The following is a 24,474-nucleotide window of genomic DNA, read 5'->3' on the forward strand; positions in this document are numbered from 1 at the left end:
TCTCACCTCAAAATCCTTGGCTTTTAGCAGGTTCTCAAACTGTTCCAGCTCCTCCTCTAAGACTTGTTCCATTTTCTTAATCCGGTCTTCCATCTCCTCTTCTTTTCTCCTGTGCTCCTCTCTCTCCTGCGCTGCCTGGACCTGGGCCTCCTCCAGATTGCTAAGGTTTTGTTTCAAACAGAAGATCTGAGACTCTAGTTCATTCTTCTCTTTTCCAGCACTGTCCAGACTGCCCTGGCTCTTCTCCAGCTCTTCCCGCAACCTTTCCACTTCGGTTTGAACATTTACAACCTGTGCACGAGTAGTTTCAAGCTCCTTTAATGTTTCGTCCAGCTCCATAGTCCTTTGACCTAGTAGGGCTCCTGTGGTTTTGTGCGCTGTTTTGGCCTCCTCTAGCTCCAATGTGAGAATTTCACATTGAGCCTTGGGAAAAAGAAGAAATGTCAATTAGCTTTTTGTATACAATACTTATTTTTCTCATGAATTTGATGCCTGCTACTTTTGAAGCTTTAAGCACAAACACATTACTGCTGCTGTATTGTATTATTTATATCCATCTAAACTAAGTTGGGCAAAAAACTGCATGCAGAGACTAGCATGTTTACATTCTTATTTAGCAGTTAAGACAAACCCACATACCTGCAGTGTTTGCAGCTGGTTGTCATTTTCTCTTTCTTCCATTAAGGCACTTAGTTTGTTCTTCAGGTTGTCTTGATCATGGACTCTAAAGTTCATCTCCTCTTCAACATGTCTCCTCTTCTCCTTCTCCTCTTCAAGCTCCCACAGAGTCTGCTGGAGCTCTTCTGTTACTTGGGCCCACCTGAACATACAAAGACAGTCAAAAAGTTATTGAGTTGATTAAAATGGTAAAATAGCTTTGGACAACCAATAAAAACATATTCAATTTTGCATGAGATAATAATAGGGCCAAGAAACTTATGAGCACAGCTCTGGCAAACACAAGATTTAAAGAGGGGCTTTTGCATGATTCTCTGTGGGTAAACTCAGTTTTTCAGATTTGTCAATTAAACCAACTAATCAGTTAGTTGACAACCGTATGAGTGTTAGTTCACTAAAACTTTCTTTTTAAAAGGACAGATAACGAGTTTCAGTAAATTCACTTTTATCCAAAAGCTTTAACAGACTTTAAAATGAACCAACAATGATTTTTACTTGGAGAAAAATATTAGGATGAAACATTTAACCCGAAAATTAAAATTGGTACATGCATACTGTAAGAAAGTGAGCACCAAGAAATAATACATGTATAGTATAATAGCTTAAATAGTAATACAAAGAAAGCTATCTGGAAAAAAATAATGTATTAACTACATGCCCTAATTAACTTAAGTACCTGCTCCTGGCCTCCTCCAGCTCTTCAGCACAGTTGATGACTTCCTCCCTTAGCACATTCAAGTCTCTGTCCTTGAGCACCAGCTCCTCACGGAGCTCCCCACACTGCTGATTCAGCAGCTCTTTTTCCAGGTCAGTTTCCTCAAAGTGCTGCTCGGACAGTTTACTCAGCTCCAGCTCGCCGGAGGTGGAGTTGTGAAGCCACTGGGATGGAGACTGAGGTTGGGAATGGTCAGTCACAGGGATGCCAGGGGAGCCCTGAGGGGTAGAGGTGTTGTGGAGGCTGTTGTGGAGGCTGTCGTCTTCGGCGAAACGGTTTGAAATTGACAACAGCGGTTCATCTCCCAATATTTCACTGTTTAGCTCAAAACTGCAAGAGGCACAAAAACAAATTAGGGGATTAAACCCGCCTATGCCTCAGAAACACACAAAAGATAACAATTAGCATTCCTCTAACCTGTAGTCTGCAGAGATGTCCAGCTGACTGCAGTGTTCTAAGCTTTCATTGACCACTGAAGATGGGGAGTGTGCACGAGGAGCTGAAGACAGGTAGCGCTCCATTAGAATATCCCCAGGAATTGATACATTCATGCTGTCCTCATCAGGTCCGCTTTCCAGATTGGCCTCACCTATGCTAATCTTTTCATCACAACTAAAACCAGCTTTTGCTTTGTTTTGACGATTTTTAGAAGCTTTGAGTCCTATGACCTCTTCCTCTCTAAACTTCAGTTCTCTCTCCCTCTCCTCCAACAGCTGCCTGACTCTCTCTACCTCCTCTCTGTGCTCCTCTCTGAGCCTCTGCATCTCCTCCTCCCGTCTCTGGAGACGAAGAGCAGAGCTGGCCACCTCCTCACTAAATCTCCTCTTTATGTCATCTTCTTCCTCCTGAAGCCTTTTCCTCAGCTCCAGCACTTCTCTGTTCAGCGTCTCCTTCTCCTCTTTGTACTGCTGCATCTCAAGGCACTGAGTTTGGACTAAGCTAAACTTGGTCTGGAGGTCTTGCAGCTGTGCCTCCCTTTCTTTTTGCTCCTCTTCCCTGCCTTTCTTCTCCTCTTCCAGTAAAGAAAGCACATGTTGGTGTTTCTCCATCTCCTTCACTAGTTCAGCACATATGCGTAGGCTGTTCTCCCTTTCTTCTTCCAGCTCAGCCCTCAGTTTGCGAACAACGTCTGTCTCACTGTCAGTGCCAATGCTAAAACGTTCAACACATGACTGGGAGCCAGGACCCGCACTCCCCGATTCCCCTGAAGGAGCCTCCTTATGACCAAGGTCTGCATCTTGAGAGCAAGGGCCGTGCTGATGCTGTTGTCGAGTGTTGAGGACTTCAGCCCCTGACTGACTTTTGATGCGCAGGAACTCTGCACTGGTCTGTGTAAAAGACAATTCATCCAAGTTCAGTGCATTTGAATAGTGAAATGCTTATATTTAGTGAACATCAATCCTGAAGTGCTGTGCCAGATTTAGCTTTGAGAGGCACTTACCTGCTGGAGCTGTCTCTGTAGCGCCTGAATCTGTCCAGCAAGTGACTGTGCCTCCAGTTGTACCTGGTCTCTGCTGGCCAGGGCCTCCTGCAGGTTGGAGCTGAGCCTAGCAATTATCTCATTACGCTTCTCCACAGCCTGCTGTAGCTGCTGCAAGTGTAATAAATGTGTGGGTTGATTTTTTTTCCGAAGCACAGACATACACACAATCATACATATTTAGAATAGAAAATTGGCAATGCCAATTGCCCTACAGTATCAGAGGAAACTGTACCATAATTTTAAAGTGTTCATATTATGTTTATTTTCAGATTCATAATTGTATTTAGAGGTTGTACCAGAATAGGTTTATGTGGTTTAGTTTTCAGAAAACACCATATTTTTGTTGTACCGCACATTGCTGCAGCATCAGAGTTTTCTGTTTTAGCTACAGAGTGAGGCATCTCGCTTCTGTACCATCTTTGTTGGGAGTCGCAAATGTGTAGTAACTAGGTAAGCACTGCTAGCTTGTCAGTTGCAGAGCATGAGGGAGTGCCATGCTAGCAGCTAGGCGAGGATTATAACGTTTGTTACAAAGTGACATCACGTTTGTCACAGAAGTAAAGGTTGGACTACAATAGAGCGGTTTGTGAACAGTGTTCTCTTTTGGAAATGGTTTGTCCCTGGGGGGGGGGACTTTGTGCTTTTTCAATTTGTAAACGTATAAAGTGCACAAAAACGATATACAGTATAACACAATAAAGGAAAGGGAAAAAAAGCATAATATGAGCACTTTAAGACTTCTATAACATGTGTAACATGTGACACACGATATGACACTATAGTCAAGACAAGTTGAGGCCTTGAAATCACGTAAAATAACAAAGACATTTTATAGCATTTGCACAACTCGAAACAAATAGATATACTACGCTGTATTTGATGGTCAGTTCAGTCAAGCAGACAATGCAGAAGAGCAGTTACATTCCCATGGGTTGCTGATGGCACATTGCACACAAATACACACCCCCTCTTAATCATACACACTATCACAACACGGCTCCAGTTGTCTAATGGGTAAATCAAGCATGAAGAGAAATAACTCCATATGACAAAATAAATCTAAATACATTGCAAGAGGAACAATGATTTATAGCAAGATTTCAGACCCCAGTTCCAATGTGTGAATCCAAAGCCTAAGATTATAATAATGAGTATGCATTTATGACATTAAACCTATCTTCTCTGGTGCTACTCATATTGAGTCACATAGCTAAGCCCAGTTTACTCTTTAACAGCAACAACTAGACAATCCCCAACTGTGTATACCTTGAGCTGTTCTTTGCCAGTGAGCGCCACTAGCTCTTCTCTAAAATCTTCCACAGGATACGAGCTTTGGTCCCAGGTAGGGGGCTGAGCCGCCTTCTGTTGGTTCTGCTCAACCTCTGATTTCTCTGGCTTCTGGGGTTCCTGAAGGATTAAAGGAGGTTTAGAATTGATTGAGTCCATCTTTTATCCTTGCAATCCATGTGTGATCTAAAAAAAGGCAGTAAATAGTGCCAGAGTTAATCCTGACCAGGTTGCTATGACAACATGCCCTACAGGCAACGTAATGGTTAGTGACCCATTTCTCTAATGTAGGTTTACTGAGCAGGGGGCACAGACCACTTGTTAAAGCATACAGTGAGCAAACAGACAACTACAGTAGGTCAGGTAGTGTGACCCAGGAACAATCCAGACTGATGGCATGCAATACAGCAGTATGTGTGGAGAAAATGAGCAGCTGTTCTAATTAAACCGATAGTTATATGGTTCACACAAATCAGATATCTCCAGTCTCCTCAGTAACTATTAATGATGCATGACTGATTCGGTGGTGTACCTCATGGTTGGTCTTCTTGTTCAGCTCTGTGTCATTGGCTGAAGATAGTGCTGGTTCTACGAGGCGGCCTTGCGTCGCTCCGTCATTCTGCGTGACAGTCTTGCCCTTCCTCTTCTGCGTCTTTTTCGGCGCCCCCGCACCGTCGCCTTTCGCCCGCTTCTGTCGGAAGCTAGCAAGCTGCGCAGGAAGGACAGCGAGAGGTAGATGGAGACGTAGGTCAGGACCACTGAGCACCACCACACTATCAGCATAGTGATGCTCAGGGGTCAATGGTGAGAGAGTACTGGAGTACAGAGGTATCTTCCCAGTTAAAAAAAGGAAAAAGAATGTTCACAGCATCATTCTGAAATCATTACAAGTACCAGTTGTTGATAGTCCCCACTGTTGAAAAGAAAATTGATTTGCAGTACCTAATGAACCAAGAAGAAATCCCAAACTCACACCCAAAATAGCCTACACCCGATAGCCAGACAAAGTATCCAAGTTTAAAATGAGGTGACGATGCTAAATATTGTCAAATCTCCAGAGAGCTATATGTAACTCATGAGAAGTGCAGATTTTTGTGACACACATTGAACAACCTCTCAGATCAGAAACAGTCCAAGGTTAAAAGATTATTATTTTTTTAAGTGGCAAAGTCAAATTCAGAGGCAGGAAAACAGGTTGACAGGTGCTCCGAGAAGCATCACAACATCCTCTGAAAGTCACGAGAGAAAAAAAAAAAAAAGTCAGGAATTTGAACCCAAGAAGTTCATTCAAACACCATCCCCAGTCAGAATGTAGCTTGAATTCCAGAGGGACAGATTTGGTACAAATCCATCTCAGGCACTTTCTCTTTGCAACACAGTCCTCTTTTTATGGCAGTCTCTCTCTCTCTCTCTCTCTCTCTCTCTCTCTCTCTCTCTCCCTCCCTTTCCCTCCCTCTCAGCCGATCTGTCTTCTTTAAGCAGCTTAAATCAGATTACAGCAGTCCACATTGTGACAGAAACCCTCATGAATCCCTCCATCAATAACTGACAGCCAAGCATCGACTTCCTTTCTTGACCTGTCAATTCTTCCTCATCAGGGCAATTGCTCTACTGTCCAGATGTAGATCTTGCAGCCTTCATCCTAAAACTCCCTGCCACAACCAACGTACAGTGCAAAGGGATCCACAACTCTGGATAGGGGATGGTATGTGCCTAGGCTGAGGAGAGAGGGTGGAGACTGGGAGATGCATTCACATGGAGAGGAGGAGACAGAGCTCTGTGTGTGGCGAGCAGCATCAGAGTGTGCTTGCTCAATTCAATATGAGATTGCACAGCGCCGGGAGAGCAACTTGTTGCTTTGTATGATGAGTCACACATGCATGTGCATGACAACATTGTGTGTGCTTGTGCACCAATGGTAATTCTGATGACATCTTTCATGACCGTTTATTATACCACATTGTAGATTTGCTTTGTACTCCAGTTTAGCGCCATGCAATGCGTTCACCACCATACTATCACCCCTTTTTTGATTCCTAAAACCAAAAGCTTTGCTTAAAAAAAAATCATGCCTTAATTCCACCACCACACTTAAATCTCTTCCCACATCACATTGTTTATCTGCTTTCATACTATCACTTAAAACCCCACCCTCCATGTCCTTTCTTCACCCTGTTCACTGCCTCCGCCTGCCACAACACACATCACATCTCAGCTAGACATATTAGCCAGATGAGCGTTGTTTAGCCCAAGGCCGCTTATGCACTACTGAGAGTCTGACTAACCAGCTGGATGGAGCTTATTGTAGCCACATCGTTATGTTAATGGTTGGCTGAATGCTGCTGTTGTGTTCTCTACAATGTTAACCAAGACACCTCACAAGGTTGTTTTGTGCGTGTTTGGCTTGTCAGTGTGCAATTTGTACACATACGTCCCATGCTTTTAGTGTGGCAAATCAAATCGGAGCTTTTTCATGTGCCAAATCAAATCAATTTTGATGTGCCAGTAAAGGCAACTGACAGCACTGCATTACCATAGCAACACCATTCAAGTGAAATGCAAGTGCAACAAGTTAAACCTTGCCAAATCTCATGGGCCACTGCACCTCCTAATGGCCTGCCACCAGCATGACAGTGTAAAAAAAGTTGCATGGTTATATTAGACGTTACAATTGCAAAGCAATTTTCCTTTCTGGGTTACAGTCTTGATAATCTGTTTTGCGTGTCATTCTTTTAAGAGCATAAATTTCCAAAGCTGACAGCAATTGTATCATGGTGCAGAAAAGCAGAAGATAGCCCTGATTGCCTTGCAAAGAGAAACAAAACACAAAGCCAGAAGACCCAAATCCCTAAAAAAATAATGTCCACAATCCCCTACACAGTTAAATGTCTGCACCAGTCACCAGTTGCTATAGCGTACTTACCGACTGGCTTCGGGGCATGTTGGAGGATTTCTGTCATAAGGAATGTCAGTGGTTCAGTTGAGTTATTTGTATCATTTACTAATCTTTTGAATGAGATCCAACATGGGCCGGATGCAACTACTACATCTAAGAAATGGAATTCAATGAACTACTCTTAACAGATGACCTAATTCAAAATCCTTTTTTTTTTTTACTAGTGATTCTCAAAGTGGGGTTTGTGGCACTTTGCTTGGGGTTTCATGAACCTTTTCATTTAAATGATTTTGATTTGTTAAGTGTTTTTGTTTTTTTACAAAATGCTTCATAGTTCAACAAATAACGAATTGAAACTCTTTATACAATGTGGCCTCCTTGTCAATATAGGGAAGGCCATTCTTGATTATTGGCCCATTACTAATAGGGCCTCCCATTAAAAAAAACAGCTGCTTGCTTTTTCTATCTTGGCAACACCACAGTAGCAAATGTTCACAGACTTGTGAAAAAATGCGATAGGAGACACTTTTTCATATTTTTTTTTACAACATACAGTCGTCGGCTCATGTACGTGTCACTAAGATGCATCTGTTTAGAGCTGTGATGAACTAGTAAGAACAAGATTGACCAAGATCTAAAAACTCAAAAAGTAATTTTTAAGTTTTCGAGGCTGTGAGGCTGACATAATCCCTTTATTACACTTATTAATGGGGACATTTTAGATCTGTAAAGTGTCTATTGGGTTGCAAAAAAATCGTTTTCCCCAAGGCAACACTAGGCAATAACTAAATGGAAGTCCATTTAACCACGTACCAAAACCTTAAAACGTTTGACACAGCTTAAAAGGTAACATCTTGAAATAAGTAACATTTAAGAAACAGATATTCCTCGTCTTTGTAAATAGGTGCATCTTTCTATATCTACTGGACTCCAATAACGGATGTGATTCAAAATAAATAGCAGATTACCATAACGTTACTCCATAAATGTTATTGTATGCAACCTCAGCTAACGTTAATTATTAACATGCTGCAGAAGCGCGGCAAATGAGTAGTTACAATAAATTGTAATTTAACGGGCAAATGGAATCTAAGCAACGACAAACAATACATGCAATAATGTTAGAGGAGTGCAGCAGTAGACAAACGCAAAGCTAATGACAAAAGAGTTGGCTAGCGTTACCTGCTAGCATTCAGTATTAACGTGCGTTAAATGTTAGCAACAAACCTTAGCTCTTCCAGCTTCTAGTTTCCTCTGCCGTTCATCGTCATCCATCTCTCGGGTTGAATCAAACCATTAAAAGTTTAGGACACACGTCCTTCTTCAACTGAAAAGCAAAACAGACCTTCACTTCTAGCACAAGTTGGCTAAAACAAAATCTTTGAGCTCTCTCACACAACTGTCAACAGATAATATTCAATATGGCCGCCAAGTCATTTCAACTCCGCCCTTATCGAGTTCCCCCGAAAAAACGGACCAATCAAATTATAACGTTCCACGTCTTCAGCCAATGAGTGTTGCGTCGCATGAATACCACCTTCTGTCTTGTACATCATTCAAAATATGTACACAGTAGACCAATGAAATGGCTGTGTCAAGTCACCAATCTCACATTGACGGCTCTTGTAGCCAATCAAGACAAGCTGATACTAAACAGTACCCCGCTCACTTGTATGTTTTGAAAGTGAATGTAGGGTAGGGAGTCTTCCACATGGATGTAATAAGAGAATGGTCTTTATGGAGTTTATGTGGCAAAATAGGGTAAAAATCCCCACCATTCAGATTGCATTCATTTTTTTTGTTCAAGTGTTCTTGTGTGGTATTACACCTAGCCCATATATTCAGGCAGGACATTATTTACAGTGTCACTGAAGATATGGCCTGCAATTAGGTTCTAAAATTGGAACGTCTTAATAAAAAGTACAATAAATAGCAAATGGGATTTGAAACATTTTGTTGAGGAATTATTTGATGTTGAGAGTCTGAGCTCTTCTTTTTTTCATCATAGAAACCTTGTAGTTTGTTTTGATTAGTAAAGCCATGGGACACAACAGATGTGTCCCATGGCAACCACTGTCTGGCTTTACTCTCAACTCAAAACACATAGGTGTACACCAAGTCTATGTGACTCCAAATGCTAGGATTTCAGGTAAATAAGATATTAAAAAGTATGCATTGTATGTGTATGTATGTTTGTGTCTTCTTTAAACATTTATGTTCCATCCAGCACCTAAAAATACTAAAATAACGCTTTGTGTAATTGTTTAGCATGACAGTTCAGTGGTTGATCCGATGACAAGACTCAAACTCAAACTGCTGGAGAAGGTAAGTGAGAGGCTAGTCTACAATTTGTTAAGGAGGAAAGATATTGCTTTGGTCATTTAGTGTTGGCGAAAAGTATAAGAAAGTATAAGTGAAAGAGTGAGTGAAAAAAAATTCTTGAGAATTTTAAATTAAAATCTTTAAGACGTATTCTTTACTTATATTTCTAGAAACTGGAAAATCAAAAGCACAATATGGACGACAGAGCGGAGTCTGCCCAGTCTGCAAGTAAGATAACAAAGATTTATTTGTGATGAATACTGTGGAAGGTAAGCCTTCATTTACATTCTCCATTATAGACATTTAGCTAATATTAAGAATGACGTCCCAAAATGGAAAGTTGAAAGTATGCAAGATAGCGTACTCTAAATACACTTAGATGTAAATAAACCTGATAATAAAAAGCATACTTATTAAAAACAATTGCTTCTACCTTTTGTATCAGCTAAATAGTAGGAAGTAAGTAGGAAGAAAAAAAAGCAACTGTTTTTTATTTTCTTTAAAACAAGATATTGAAGCAAGTTAGCAGATATGGGGATTGATAAAAAGTTAAGGGAGTAGTTTCTGAGAACTTGATTTTGTCCATTTAGGGAGTTATGATGGAGAGTTGGATCAACTGCACCGTGCACTGAGGCGAAAGCAGGACCTGTTGCAAAGACTCAGGGTATAAACAAAATCTTTATCTTTGTATTCCAAGAATACATATTTTTATTAACATAACTATAATTTCTTACATACCTACATTCACACATTAAGATGAATACTACAAAACTAGAGAAAGACAGAATCCCAATAAGTTCAAGCACTTAACCAATGTCTTAGTCTTTCACCTGTCAGTGTAAAATATGTCAAATTGTTTGTGTTTTGTTGACAATTGGTATATTTTGTGTAGGAGCAGCACATGTTAGAAGACCTCAACAGACCTCACACCTGGGGAGGGTCACAAAGACAGTACAAGTCACATTTCTTCACTGCCCCTCAACCGCCTCCACCACCCCCACTCCACCAACCAGTCCCTGCTCTGTCCTTTCCGCCCCGTCCACCACCTGTTCTGCCTCAGCCATCACGCATCATCCAGCAGACTGTGAGACACTCAGAATTAATCTTGAAAACACCCCAATCCCCCAGATCCATAACTCTGTTTCTATGTGGTCTGTATTTAATCCTCTTTTTTCTCCTCCTGATCCCCTACTACAATCATTTTCTTTGACATGTCAGGTATATACTGACACTGATATCCAGACTGACTTGCAGTGAGTTGAGTTCAAGTATAGTGTAAGAATAGTACAAATTAAATATGCAAAAAATGCAATTATTTCTCCGGCTTTCTTTCTCTTTTCAGCTATCCCAGCAGCCTGCCGCCATCATACAACAGCTGCTGCCACAGCTGCCTCAGTCCTACCCTGCACCACGCTCAGGCAGCATCAAAGAGGGTATTTAACAGAAGATAGAGAACATCTTATTTGAGTAACTTCCTGTATTCATATGCTTGTATATGTGTATTTTGTGTGTTAGACATGGTGGAATTGATGCTGATGCAAAATGCCCAGATGCACCAGATCATAATGCACAATATGATGCTGAAAGCCATGCCTCCTATGTTGCCAGCTGGAGGGCCCAGTCGCTGTGTCCCTCAAACTACATATCTTGGGCAGGTACACACAAACACACACATTGTCTGGCAGACAGAGACAAAACAAAACTTCTCAATGCTGAAAATTGGCATAGCCTATCTGTCTCTTAACAAAGTCCTAAATCTGTATTTCCAGGATGGTTACCAAGGAAACCCCATTTTTTTAAGGCCAGATGTCAAACCAAGAGGACATGCTGTCCATCATCATTATCACTATGGTCCTACCCTTGCAGCACCACAGCTGCCTCCCATCAGCCAACCTACATGGCTACCAGGGGTGTCATCTGACCCAGGAGGGGGACATCTACCCTCCATACACCATGCAACAGACCCTTTCAGACTCCCACCACTCAATGTGTAAGGTTTAGCCTACTAACAGCATGTGTAGTCCACTTTGGGTCTAGCATTTCAACCAATTTGACTGTTACACACATTTGTTTGTGTGTATACAGGACTCACAGGTTATACTTTGAGAGTCCCTTGTTGTCTCAGAACCAAAACGGTGGTACACAGAGACAACTTGGTTGGAAATGAAGCCCTGACTGTAGACTTGTCAAACATATGAAACAAAAATAACTAAAAACTTAAGGCAGGAGTACACATTGCACTTGCACGAATGAAATTAGGTCAGATGGAAATATTGCTTATCCTTAAAATCTTTCCAAAATACATGTGTGAATGCAAAATGTAAAAGGCCTAAGTGAGAATGCTAGAGAAACAAAAACAGACAGTAGGCTTGCACTACTTTAGCTAACTGTTAGTCGCAAACTCTCAGTATGTATCGGTTTACTCGCTTTATCTTTTAGCCTATATTCTGGAGACATTAGCAATTATTGTTTCAATGTTCTGCGTGATAGACGTGAGTGCTTGTTTTTAATAACCTGACCAAAAATTTTAAACTAAGTTAACCCTATTCTAGCATATCAATCAATGGTAGGTCAAAGTCAAGTCAACTGTAGGCTATTGACAATTCTGCAATATGTGCCAGACACACAGAGGAATCGAAAATACGTTTCTCCCCGACCCACGGTTCAATAAGAACAGGTACAGAAAGTGAACACATGTAGGCTATAACGTAAAAGTTGTTAAATGAAAGTTGAAAGTTGACAGTTCATTCATAAGAGCAGTTGGAGAATGACGAAGAACAAAGGAAAATGATCGATTCAACTCCCAAACCGTTTTCTTCATCCGAACAATTGCATGTTAATTGTATCAAGTACGGAAGAAAAAAATTTGACGCCCGAACAGGGACTTGAACCCTGGACCCTCAGATTAAAAGTCTGATGCTCTACCGACTGAGCTATCCGGGCTCTGTTAGAGTTTGATATCAGACCTATTAAGAAATCATGCAGTGCGAAAAGTTTAATTGGCACAAGTGAGTATAGATTAATGTAACCGGTAAACATGTATTCCATATCCATAATGTTAGAGCGTTAGCAGCTGACGAAAGCTAGCTGCCGAAAGTAGCAAAATAGTTAGCCGTATGCTAACTTGTAGCGCTATGACTGCACGCAAAAGTAAAATGTAACCTTAATGAAAGGGATGGTTGTAACAAAGGGATAGTTGCAACAGCATCACTTTCACCAATTAGGGATAACATAAGAGTAATGTGATACATTTCACATATAACCAATCACTCACTGATCTTGCATAGGAATTTGTAAGGCTGTAAAGTGTGCAGATTGTACAGCCAAAACATCAATTCTCAGGTAAGAATGTAATTTTCGGGACCAAGTCTATATTTTAATTAGTACTGATGTTAAAGTTTGAATTAGCTAGGTAACTTGTATCAGGTAAGAAAGGTTCTTACGTAAAATGTGAGTCATTTCATCTATGCTAATTTCAAACCACCATGCTGATACAGCTAGCTAAACATTGGCTGACAGGGGTGGGGATGGTTGTAACACCATATAAGAAAATGCATGTTTGTTGTTTTACTTATTGTCAAACGTCTTCCTGTACTTTTACGTTAATCGTGAGCAACATCTGACCTCCTCCTGAAGGTTTCCATTTCTGTATGTAACATTCATAGGTATTATCAGAATGTTCGTTAAGAAAGCTCTTCTAATGTTAGGATCCATTCCATACTGACACTGTTCTTCATTTAGCCATCAGTAATGAGTTATTTTTAACTATACTATATTACTTTACTATATATACTATTACTATAGTAAATAAGCCGATTCTGATTCTGAATTTGTTCTTAGTGAAGTACAGGAAGATGCTTTAGTGTTGGCACATGCACAATACACTTACATAGATGCATATTTTGTGTTGTAGTCTCAGTTTTTAGTTCTTCAATCTTACTGTTACAATTTACCCCAGGTTGTGTTACAACATAGCCTGATGGTGGGGTAGGTTGCAACAGTGGTACGCTGGTATTTTACATCAAATAATGAATTCTGTGATATTGTTGGAGAAGTTAAAAACATTGCTATTGGTAGTAGATAAATGAGGGTACTTTGCGCCAAAATTTGAGTGCCTTACCACAAAGATTCTGCAAGTTATAGGAGCTGAGTCAAAAAGTGTTACAACCATACCCGGTCTCCCCGCCTTAATGTTAACAACTAATGCAACTTTTAATGATAGTCATTGCATAGTCAGTGTCATCCGTGTCATTTTATCCTGGTGGTAGCTTTTTCATTCTGTACATAACATCATTGAGCCATTGCTGTGTTTTTAATTGATGAATTTACAGCTGTACAAAATGGTATTTACAGGATCTATAAAACAAAAAAAACCAACACAACTCATTTAATTAACGTTATGGCCATACAGTGCCTGCAACAGTGCTTCTGTATTCCCATTCAAGTGCACAACAGAACACCAAACTTTTATTCCCAACGGTCAATGATCATGGCACATCCCTTTTGATAAATAAAATAATTCAAAAATATATACGAAAACATATACATACAAACATCCAAGTTAAGTGACACCCTCTGCATTAACAGATAATTAAAGTGCATAACTCTGAATAGATATGCGGCTTTATGAGTGGGAGAACATGAGAAAGTCGTGCTGTGATTAAGCAGGACATGAGGGGACAATCTTCTTAATGGAGAATGAGCTATTCTTTTGAAGAATGTGTGGATGATGGCCGTGCACTTGTGCTTGAGGGGTTTTTGTATGGCACAGACGTCAATATTACATGCTTAAAACAGCTTTGTTTATTTGCTGCACTTTTTTGCAAGTCTATTAAAAAATAAAGCATGGTAAAAAAAAATTAACCTGGGTTAAATCAGATAAAAATTTGCTTGCCTCCACATGTCTGGTCACCCATCACGAAACGTTGGCCTTATAATATTCTGAATGATTGCTGTAAAATATCCTGATAACATTTTGTTACAGAGCGCATGTTTGTGTGCAGAATACCGGGCTATGCTGTACAATTATGTTTTAAACAAGCATCTATCTGTGCAAACTGACTCAGCCAAATTTTAGAACATGTAACATGAACTTTGTAATGCAATACATGCTAAAAAAAATAAAAAAAATTCTCTAAGGAGTTAATGTTATTTAAAAATGTATGGTGACTTTGATACTATGTGAGGCCTTCAGATGTTTTGAGAAGAGGCAGAATGCAAGCTGAAACACAGAGCACAGGGTAGGATACATGAACTCCTGCTACTGGTTCAAAAACAGATACACACAACAGCATCTTTCTGAACACATTTTGGTGAATGCTGTTATTGTTAGAGAGACACCATATATTTTTCAAATTTCACCTGTCATGCTATCCGATTTGTAAAAAAGGAAAACAATGCAGATAGCACAATTAGGATTATTGTGATCCCATTTTCTACAGCAACAGCTGCATTGCGCAAGGATGCATCCAGTAAAACTGAAGTGAAGTACTTTTGTTTACAGTACATCCCAGCAACACATGACCTTTCAATGTTTAATCTTTTGTCGATATAAAAGAGTAGTGTAATCTGCTGTCATCACAGGCTATTAGAAATAACTTGATCATGTAGGTCCTCTTCTGATACACAAATTCAGATATTTACCCTGTTTAGGCATGTAAGTCACGAAGGATCTGTAAATGGTTGATCGTGGCATCTGTTGTAACTTGTCCAGGTGGTTTCACTAGTTAAGTGTTTCTAGTTGGTATCATGGTATACCGCTCAGCGACGTGTTCATTTCCATCTGTGTCAGATCAGATGGTCAATCCTGGAGAAAAGGTTTGGTCAAGGACGAGGATGTGTGTTTGGATTTCTATGGAGGGTGGGACGATGACACTTATTCACATGGCTTGATTATGCAATCTAAAGTGAGAGAAAGAGAAGAAACATGTTCATTTACTTGCAATGCACACAGGCAAATTAACATCGCCATTCCCATCACACACAAACCGCATCCACCTTGTGTATTTGAGGAGGCATATCGTCCTCTGAGCTCTCCTCTGGTAGTGTCTCATGGTGTCGTGGTGCTCCCTGACCCTCCTCTGCCCACCCTCCCATGGGCACACCACGGGCTGACCGCGCTACTTTCCCGCCTGCCCCAAAAGAGTCTGGAAAATAGAAAGACATAGACATTAGAGTTAAAAAGTGCCAGCAAGATAAGAAGAAGATAAGATAAGAAGCCTTTAATGCCATGATTTTACAATGTATACATCAAAATTGTAACAAAAACCAACAACTATATTGCACACATTCGAATATAACATCAGCATTTATTCAACAACCAACATTCATCATAAAACAAGGGCAGGCAGGTTGTGATAAATAATACATATATTGCACAGATCTAAATAATAATAAAATACTGCACAGATTAGTAAAATTATTGTAAGAGTAATAATTAAATGCAATAAAATGTGAAATTCCACGTAGCAGTAGGTGTAGCTTACTGTGGTAATAACTCCTTTTCTGATTCTGATTCATAGCACCTGAACAGCAACTGTCCCCAGTTGATTTCAACAAAAAATGAAATACTAAGGCCCTATAGTTCTAATACTAAGTCAGTGTGAGATACATGTAGATTAGGTTAGTAAGTAATCAGAGTGAGAAAATGTACTTACTTTTACACCAGGGTTTAGATATTGCCATGTTACTGCCTCACCTTGCAATACAGTATTTCCTGTCCTAAGCTGATCTCATGTCTCTGTTTTAAATGTACCCTCTTTCTAAAGGTGTATTTATTCTATCAACTTGTTTTCATTTGTTAAAACAATGATGTTGCGAGAGTGCAGCATTGCTGTGACAATATCAGAAAAGTAAGGTCATGGTACAGTATTCTTACAACTCTTTAGAAAAATATGTAGATGCTGGTCATGCACTTGTGATAATATAAAAAACAGCATTCCGATGCGTGTGATGTGAAACATGGAGAGAGAGATAATAAGTAATTAAAAAAAAAAAAAGGTATGTACCTGTGGTAGGTCCACTATAGCGCCGCTGAGTGCTGCTGTGCGATGAAGCCCCCTCCTGCCCCAGGGTGGTACTGCTGATGGCTGAAGATGACGTGGGAATGGCACTGGGACTGGGAACTGTGGTGGGGAAAGTGTGTGAGCGAGGGAAATGTCTGGAGTGCGGGTTCGGTTCACTTCTCACTTCATCGGGGACACTGTCACTGCTTTCGTCACTCTCCTGCCTGTGCCATGTGTGACGGGATAGCTCGCCACGGGACTGCTGCTTGTGTAGCTGCAAGGAGGAAAAAAAGATAGGATGAAGAATTAGGACCCAAGATGGAGAAGATCTGTGAGATTTTCAGGATAAGACCCATAGATGTCCTGTACTCTCATCCCACACATGCTCACACACAGTTACCTCATGCATGTAAAGTGCATGGATGCTCATCTCAGTGGAGGCATACTCTGAGAGGACCAAACTGGTGAGTTGACCCTCCCATGCACTGCTGCCTGAGCTCACAGTCCGGGCATCCGTCCTACAGAAAGAGAACGCACAAATGTAGAGAAAATGAGGACATGAAGAGGAGGTAATAGGGATGAGAAGGTGAGAAAAACAAATGAGAATACTGAATATAAATTAAGGTTTAAACTAGGTTATCCTATATACCTCACTCTGACATCTATCCAGTAGTGCATGTATAGGTACAGGCCTGTGTGTAATAACAACAGAGTGTAAATTGTAATTTCCCCTTGCGAGACTAATAAAGCATACTTCATCCATGACCAAGCGCTTTTAGATTTTGCACTCTGTAGAGAGATTTCATCCAGCTGCTAAGTAAATATTATGTGTTGCACAGAAAGACGTAGCCTGAAAAGAAATTGAGCTGAGTCATAATTTAGAAGAATGTTCCTACCCAGAGCCTGCCATTGCTTTGCTCATAGTTGAAGTGTGACCCGAGGCCCTGTTAGCTGCACTCAAGCTGCCTCTCAGGTGAAAACTGCTGCTGATTGGGGAAAGGGAGCGCAAGGCCGACGCCCCGTCGCTTGAGCCAGCTGCTGCATGATTGGTCAGAGAGCTGCTGAAATGAACGGAGGTCAGCGTAGAGGGCCCCACCAAGAGGTTTGCAATGAGGCTCCTTGGCTGCAAGCGAGGGAAGGAACAAAAAAGAAAATCTGTTTTTATCTCTAGCGATGTAATGACATTTAACTCATGACCTCTGTGACACTTGAGCATGAACGTTTGTTTATCACTGTACCTCAGACTCAGACAGTGAGAGTGGATGTGTGTCCGAAGCAGCCCCTGTGGCTTCTCTGTGAACTCGCTCCTTTAGCTGGCTGATGAATTGGGTGGTCTCCTGAGGAGGCTGCCACTGAGGATTGGTGATGGCAAAGTGCATCAGAGACAACTCTGTCTTCCCATCCTCTGCCTGTTGGTAGATAGATGCCTCTGTCTTCCCTGCTGACATCCACTACAGAGAGAGGAGAGATGATCAACCCACAGATATACACACACTCTTATCCACTCATATTTTCAATCTAATGCACGTCACACATTCTATAGATAACTTATTTAGGTATTTTAATGTTTGTCTTCATCTGTGTGGCAGCACTCACAGCAGGGTGTCCATGCTGCCTGATGTCCATCTGCGCAAAGGAGCAAGTATCTCCAACCCCAACCACCTCCACAGTGAAGTTCCTGAAGAAGTCAATGATCTCCAGAGACTTCCTCCTTAGGCAGAAGATCAGGATGATGGGAGTCACCACTGGACTTATCAGCTCCTCTAGAATAAACACCTGGAGGAAAAAATAATAAGGGGAAAGGTTGACACTGTATTCTTGGGTAGGGATTCACAAGTTAGAACGTGTTTTTTTTTTAAAGTATTTTGATTGAAATCTGGAGGAACACTTCTGACTTCATGATTAAATATACTTATTCGGAGTACTGATATGTATTCCTAGTTCAGTATTCATACTCACTGCTTTGTACTGGAAGAGCTGGGAGAACTGGTCACGAGTCTCATATCTATGTGCATTGCCCTGCCAATGGTCAGGCATGTAGTGGATATGAGCCAGGATAACCCTCAACAGCTGCTCAGGACAAAACACCATGTGCTTATCTGGAATAAATGATCTGAAGAGAGAGAGAGGTGGAAGAAAAGAACTTAGTCTATTAACTAAAGAGGTTTATAATCAAAAGCTAATGATTGAACTCCAAATTCTGGGGTGTTTTGGATCATTTATTGTGTTCAACACAGTTATAGTCATGGGAATGTTAACTGGGAATCTATTAACAGACTTCAATTAGACGAGAGCTACTTAAGGGAGTAAACCTTCTTATATATCCTCAGTTTTACAGCAGAATAAGCTCCCAACGGGATTACAACTCTGGGTAGCTTTGAAAAATAAAGAAATGGCTCATTGTTAGCTGCCCGACAATTCCACGTCGGTGAAGATTTGTGTCTTATATTCGTATTTGATTTTTGCCATTTCATATCAGTTTTATAGCAACAAAGGCAATAATTCATGGGCAACCTCAACAACATTAAATTATTGATCTGTGTGTTTAAAAGAGTGTCTTCAGTTAAATGAAATCATTAAATTAATTCTGCAGGTGTATGCATGAGAACAGTAGAACTGGGTGACATTAATTTCCTCCAGTACCTGCAGACAGTGATACCCACTCCAAGCAGAGTGATTGATGAGAGTACATGTTCCACTGCGAGAACATCCTCATCATAGATAGTCAGGGCGATAAGGACAGCCAGGAGAGATCCAGCAAAAAATGCTACATTTTTGGCAACCACTGTCAGAAGTGGTGAGAGGAAACAGTTCATATACTTGGATGCGGCCTGAATGAAACAGAAACAGAGGAAGAGGAAGATAAATAAACATTATCATTAATTATTGACTCCACAGGCAGTGGATGAGACATACCCACACGTATAAGAATTAAGAGCATGATGATATCAATACAAAACCATGTTAATTAACTTGAGTGATGCGCTGCCACATAAAGACATGTTTTTTTTTTGTTGAATTTCTAAAAAAAAAAAAACTTTTATAAAACTAGGTTTCAGAGGACAAGTAACATAAGAGCATCAACTATTAGCAGATTAACTAGTAAATGCATGGACCTTGTAGCCTTTGCTGAGGCGCGACATGAGCTCGTGGTCCAACTCATTGAAGTGCCGCAGGTAACATCGGCCATACAGAGACCAGCATCTTGCTCCCAGAGAACCAGGCTCTCGCTTGATCACCTAGGCCCGCACACACACACACACACACACACACACAACAAATTATTGTCTAGAGCACTAAAAAACAAATTGTATAATAAAGTTTATATGTGCACGTGAACTACTTACCTCTGTATAACTAAAGAAGGCATAGAGAATCTGCCAGACCAGGATGACTGGACACAGCACCAGATTGGCTATCCCGATCCACAGGATACGGGATGCTAGCCTGTCTGCCAGCTCAAGCCTGTTACCTCCTCTCTTGTACTCTGGTTTCAGGCTCCACTCATTCTCAAACAGAGAGCCTATAGAGCAATAACAAAAAAGCCAAGGGAGCTGAAAAGAAGTCTCCTTTGTAATTTGAAACCTTGACAAATAGGCAAATATATAAGGGCATGCATGCAACTGGTTCACTTCACCTGAATATGACACCATAGAAAGGTAAACACATGCAGACTGTACATACATAATGAATCCCATCAAACGTGGACGCACCTGGCCCCCAAAAGAAGATGAGCTCAAAGTTGTATTTGAGACCTCGAGTGTAAAACACAGACTCCCCAAGTACAGGAAGTCGAAATCGCACCGGAAGGAGTGATTTATTCACCATGGCAACCTTGAGAAGTACAGGAAGAAAGTTTTGGTTTGAGGTTACACTGTTTTGTTAGGTTTGCAAGTAGCAAAGTGTGCGAGACATGAAGAAGTTCAGCAACTAAGCAGTGCTTTTGACATTTCATCACAAATGGACACACCATGTAGTTTTTAAAGCGGAGGATGCGGTGGTAAATGTCAAGCTCTGTCAGTTCTTTTTTGTGGATGCAGATCTGATGCTCTTTCTGGATTTCCACTATCCTGGCCTGAACCTCCTGCCATGTTGCATAGGGGAGTTCTGACTGAAAAAATACACAGTGAAGGTTAGTTTGTACAATGACTTATATGTGTGATTATAATAAATCCTAATACATGTATTCAAAGCCAACAAAACGAATCTTCAATACCCATCTAAAAAAATGTCTTCCTGAGGAACAATGTCTGTCTCACCATGGTCATCTTCAGTGCGTTGATGTAGAAGGATCGGATCTCCCAGTAGCAGCAGACGTTGTAGAGGAATTTGACCAGGCGATGTAGCCAAAACACCCCAGAGATTATCAGCACGAAGATCACAAATGCATTATCTCGGATACTGCAGGAGAAAATGTTCACTTTTATAATTTAAATTTGTGTGTGTTCAACAGCAGTGAGGTCTTAAAATGTCTAATTGCTTTGACACATTTAATATTACCATATAGCAAAAATAAACAGGGGCGCTAACCCGAATAACTTAACTCATGCCACATTTCAGTTTTATTAACAGAAGCTTTATTTTTTTTAAGTGTTATAACTGTGGAAGAAGATACAGCATGAAAAAGGAAATTGACAAGTAAGAAGGTGTTTGGGGTTGCATTGCCTTATACTAAACATCACATTGATAAGTGATCGAGTTATGTTCCTGGCAGATGAAGTAAGGAATAAACAGTCAAATAACAGCTCCAGGTGATAATTTTCATCACACACTAAGAAAGTCTGCTGGAATTTAATATTGTTGATCCTTTTGTTTCTCCCAAACAACCGTGTGAAGACAATCATTACCCCTATCCTCAGCTACACACTTGCAATGAAACTACAAGCCGAGGACTTGACCAACTGCCACTTTGCTTGTTTGAAAGCCATGATGTCTCTCTCTTTCTCATGGGTGGGCCAAATTCTCTGGGCAGGAAAAGCAGAGAAAGGGGAGGTAACATTTCCCCTCATGACGCCATAAGGGGGGGATTCCAGCTCGGTCCATCTGAGCTTTCATTTTCTCAAAGTCAGAGCAAGATCCCCAGGGCTTTGTTTACATCTATCACCCCTTCCAGCCATTGGGGGATCAAAGGCAGGCTGGGGGAACTCATATTCATGTTAAAAAATGAAATGTTCATGCCATGGGACCTTTAACTAAATAAAGTGTCACTTACCGGGCACTGCAGACATCCACTGGGAGGAAGGCATCAGGCAAGGTGACTTTAGATGAATCAGTGTGATTTACAAACTTGTTGGCAAAGAGTATGTCATAGTCCACACAGTTAGCTAGGAATACTGTGAAGCCAACCACAAACAGTAACTGACTGGATGGAGAAAGAGAGAAGGAGAAAAATCATCAAGCTCCACCATAAATGATCCGCTTACAGAGAGACATGAGAATCCCTCAAAAAACATAATTTCTGACGGATACAATACATACACCAGCTCAAAGATCTCTCCCAGCAGCATACAGGTGAATCCATTCTTCTGGTGCAGATTATAGACGTATTGAATGTTAGGGAATAATGTAAATGTATCTGAGGTTAGCAATACTATTCATGTAAAAACTTCCATGGTGTGAAACCAAAGAACCACAACTCAGCCGTAATGGACACAACACAAACCATGTAAAAAGGATATTCTCTGGAAAAACAGGTCCAGGTTTTCTATGTGGTGCCAGTGGGCTGCAAAAGATTGATTACAAATTAGTGATGGTGTGTTGTTGTTAGGCATCACCATCATTGTAAAAATGCGAGGGTGTGTTTCTGTGTTATGATAACTTCATGACGTGTGTGTGATTTGTGTTTTCATGTCATACATTTGGCTCCTTCAGGCACATGCATCAGCAGGTTCTCCTCTCCAGGGGGAGAGTCGCTGTAGGACGCCTCCAGGCGCTGGTACTCTGTGTCAAAGTGCGCCATAGTGACAGCAGCTTCAGTCTCACCAAGTAGCTGAGCCCACTGCTACAGACTGGAGCACAGAGAACGGCAGGGAGAGATGAGGGGAAGGCAGGAGGGTGGAAGATATAATAGAAAACATGACAAGGTGAAGGAGAAGGAAAAAAAGAGTGATAGAAAGGACACATCATATGTTGGTTAATAATCAACTCATGTTTACATTCAAACTCTATATTATTTAAACATGTAGTACAGACCACAGCCTCTATATAGGCCTTACCAACAACATTAGCTTTAATTTTTGGTTTGATTTTATTATTGAATATTAATCGTTGTAGGGAATGTTTTGCCTGATCCTTTTTAAGGGGAAGTCAGAAGTCAGGATCAGGGCCCGAGCTGCAATCCTGGAGCTAAATTCTTGCTGACAAAGGGTTTCAAAACCTGGTTAAAGGGCAGTCTGCATCTTAGAAATGCAACCCTGGATTATTAAATTATCTTCACACATGTGATATTGCTACATTTCGAGAGAGCATAGTAGAAAACAACCAAAAAGTACAATTTGTGTTTGTGACTGATGGTCTACAAAGAATGTCACTCTTCTCTCTCTGCTGTTCTCTGTTGTACAAATAAAGGGTGTCTACTTCTGGTATAGCGACTTTATGTTGCAGCCACCCTCATCAGTTATACTGAAACTAACTACAGTCTTTGCCTCAATATCTGTTAGTTATTGGTGTAACAGCAACATCTAAAAACCTCCAGGTAAATAATAAAAGCAGCAGGTCAGGAGTTACCAAAAAGACTACAAAGATTAAGATATTGTACTGATTTAAGACCACGATTACACGGTTTGGAGTACAAACACATACAGTAAAATGACAAAACAATGGCACTTGGCAGGATTGAAGTACAACAAAAAATGACTTAAAAGGAGACTAAATCTTTCTCAAGGAAGCATCTTATTTTGGCCTACCCAACTGTTATAACAAAATCGTACGGTATAACTTAAACCCCCGTGATTACACCATAACTCTGTGACCCTTCTTAGTTTATACTGTAGGTGGAAAGAGGTACTTCAGATCCTTGAAACGTTAATGGTGAAATTATTAACCATAATGTTCCATTTACACTTCTAACCCACCACACATAGTGTCTCAAAGCAAAGCAATGGTGTGGCTTACGACAGCTACAGAGATACGCTTACCTCCATTGCAGTACAGTGAGTCCTATCCAGCTCTGGTGTTTACTTAACATCCCCAGCTGTAAAAAAGGAAGAGACATTTTTCTTCAGTCTTTATCTAGCGCAATGTACAGATGTACGACGGGGCTTATGGCACACATACAGTAGGCCTACAACACAGGGCTAAATTAAACCTACACACGACAGACATTGCTGACTGCTGAGGGCTGTTGGAAACTGATAATTAGCAGCGACACATGAAAATACGAAGCCAACACAGGATTCAGGTGTTATTGTTGTTGTCGTGGTTTGACAGTAGGCCTGCCTCTCACACAAAAAAATATGTCGTCGCATGAAGTCCTTACCGTTGGGTTCTTCTCCTTTCACTGGGCCAGGTTGAAAGAGTAATTCCACGCGGAATTTTTTTTAATCTAACACCGGTCTCGATTTCGCTTTCTTTTCACTGCCTCTCGAAGTCAAACACGAGCCAGTTTCATTTTCGAAACAGCTAGCTGTGTGGCGTCTGTCACAGCTGAGGGACAAGGACCATATCCAATCAGAAAGAGAGTTCTTTGATTGTTGCAAGAGCAGCCAATAAGGTGCAAGCAGAGGCGGGCTCTTAGAATGGGTTGTGTACAGAGTGTGTAAATATGGGACATCAGTGACACGCCCTGCATGAGCCTCCATGACGGGCTCCTCATTTCGGCTACTGTGGTTTGTCTAATTGAATGGTTGTTTACTACCACCGCCTGGTCATTTTCAGTAGCACTACAATGCGATCAGACTCGGAGGTACTGTAATACTGCAAGGGTACTCTTGGTGATGCTGCTACATCAACTAATATGTGCGATAACTCCTGTTAATGTCCTACAATACTTTTAAAATGAGTCATTATAATACTAGCCTACTTTTGATCAAATCAACGGCATGATCATAAAATGTGCAGTGAGATAAATAACAATAAGGGTATGCTTTAT

General features: G+C 40.8%; 3 protein-coding genes and 1 non-coding gene across 9 annotated transcripts in view; 1 reads left to right on the forward strand and 3 right to left on the reverse strand.

Moving 5' to 3' along the window:
- The window catches only part of LOC116669897 (pericentrin), a 36,337-nt gene extending 27,852 nt beyond the window's left edge, over positions 1-8,485 (reverse strand). For 3 of the 5 annotated variants that reach the window (XM_032499992.1, XM_032499990.1, XM_032499989.1), the window contains exons 1-9: positions 8,287-8,484; positions 7,087-7,116; positions 4,696-4,872; positions 4,143-4,283; positions 2,835-2,984; positions 1,811-2,721; positions 1,355-1,723; positions 640-820; positions 7-423 (exon numbers count right to left, since the gene is read on the reverse strand). In XM_032499992.1, the coding sequence (XP_032355883.1) occupies positions 7-423; positions 640-820; positions 1,355-1,723; positions 1,811-2,721; positions 2,835-2,984; positions 4,143-4,283; positions 4,696-4,872; positions 7,087-7,116; positions 8,287-8,334 (2,424 nt within the window). In that variant the 5' untranslated portion in view covers positions 8,335-8,484. Of the gene's footprint in view, positions 1-6; positions 424-639; positions 821-1,354; positions 1,724-1,810; positions 2,722-2,834; positions 2,985-4,142; positions 4,284-4,695; positions 4,873-7,086; positions 7,117-8,286 lie in introns of all 5 variants that reach the window. The other 2 variants (XR_004326906.1, XM_032499993.1) reach the window with 1 other exon arrangement.
- A 708-nt stretch (positions 8,486-9,193) lies between these two features.
- On the forward strand, positions 9,194-11,415 carry LOC116670551 (uncharacterized protein C21orf58). Its single transcript, XM_032501125.1, has 8 exons — positions 9,194-9,208; positions 9,328-9,384; positions 9,552-9,609; positions 9,972-10,045; positions 10,274-10,465; positions 10,724-10,814; positions 10,897-11,036; positions 11,151-11,415. The coding sequence occupies exons 1-8, from the start codon at positions 9,194-9,196 to the stop codon at positions 11,373-11,375; spliced, it is 852 nt and encodes a 283-aa protein (XP_032357016.1). The 3' UTR covers positions 11,376-11,415.
- Positions 11,416-12,251: 836 nt separating this feature from the next.
- trnak-uuu (transfer RNA lysine (anticodon UUU)) lies at positions 12,252-12,324 on the reverse strand. The gene has a single exon. It is a non-coding gene; the product is annotated as a tRNA-Lys (tRNA).
- Positions 12,325-13,670: 1,346 nt separating this feature from the next.
- On the reverse strand, positions 13,671-24,051 carry LOC116670203 (autophagy-related protein 9A). 2 transcript variants are annotated; one of them, XM_032500623.1, is made up of 21 exons: positions 23,863-24,051; positions 23,522-23,577; positions 22,242-22,393; positions 22,064-22,107; positions 21,864-21,928; positions 21,598-21,747; positions 20,645-20,786; positions 20,356-20,496; positions 20,099-20,219; positions 19,733-19,908; positions 19,502-19,624; positions 19,029-19,216; positions 18,345-18,498; positions 17,982-18,161; positions 17,624-17,836; positions 17,282-17,508; positions 16,786-16,903; positions 16,389-16,659; positions 15,379-15,527; positions 15,251-15,282; positions 13,671-15,209 (listed from the first exon to the last, which is right to left on the reverse strand). In XM_032500623.1, the coding sequence occupies exons 3-20, from the start codon at positions 22,342-22,344 to the stop codon at positions 15,274-15,276; spliced, it is 2,574 nt and encodes an 857-aa protein (XP_032356514.1). In that variant the 5' UTR covers positions 22,345-22,393; positions 23,522-23,577; positions 23,863-24,051; the 3' UTR covers positions 13,671-15,209; positions 15,251-15,273. The 2 variants fall into 2 exon arrangements, with proteins under 2 accessions (XP_032356514.1, XP_032356513.1); XM_032500622.1 differs by having other exon boundaries at positions 13,671-15,282.
- Between the last annotated feature and the right edge of the window lie 423 nt (positions 24,052-24,474).

The sequence above is a fragment of the Etheostoma spectabile genome, chromosome 20, assembly GCF_008692095.1.
Source record: "Etheostoma spectabile isolate EspeVRDwgs_2016 chromosome 20, UIUC_Espe_1.0, whole genome shotgun sequence".
In the NCBI taxonomy this organism is placed as follows: domain Eukaryota; kingdom Metazoa; phylum Chordata; class Actinopteri; order Perciformes; family Percidae; genus Etheostoma; species Etheostoma spectabile.

Bases quoted from the DNA above. Each gene is read 5' to 3' on its own strand.
- LOC116670551 (XM_032501125.1), top strand. The intron at 9,610-9,971 runs GTAAGATAACAA...TTGTCCATTTAG, and splicing joins GGAGTCTGCCCAGTCTGCAA to GGAGTTATGATGGAGAGTTG. The intron at 10,046-10,273 runs GTATAAACAAAA...TATTTTGTGTAG, and splicing joins ACCTGTTGCAAAGACTCAGG to GAGCAGCACATGTTAGAAGA.
- LOC116670203 (XM_032500623.1), bottom strand. From the start codon at position 22,344: ATGGCGCACTTTGACACAGAGTACCAGCGCCTGGAGGCGTCCTACAGC. The intron at 17,509-17,623 runs GTACAGTGATAA...CCTCGCTTGCAG, and splicing joins TCTCACTGTCTGAGTCTGAG to CCAAGGAGCCTCATTGCAAA. The intron at 15,528-16,388 runs GTACATACCTTT...TCTATTTTCCAG, and splicing joins CTATAGTGGACCTACCACAG to ACTCTTTTGGGGCAGGCGGG.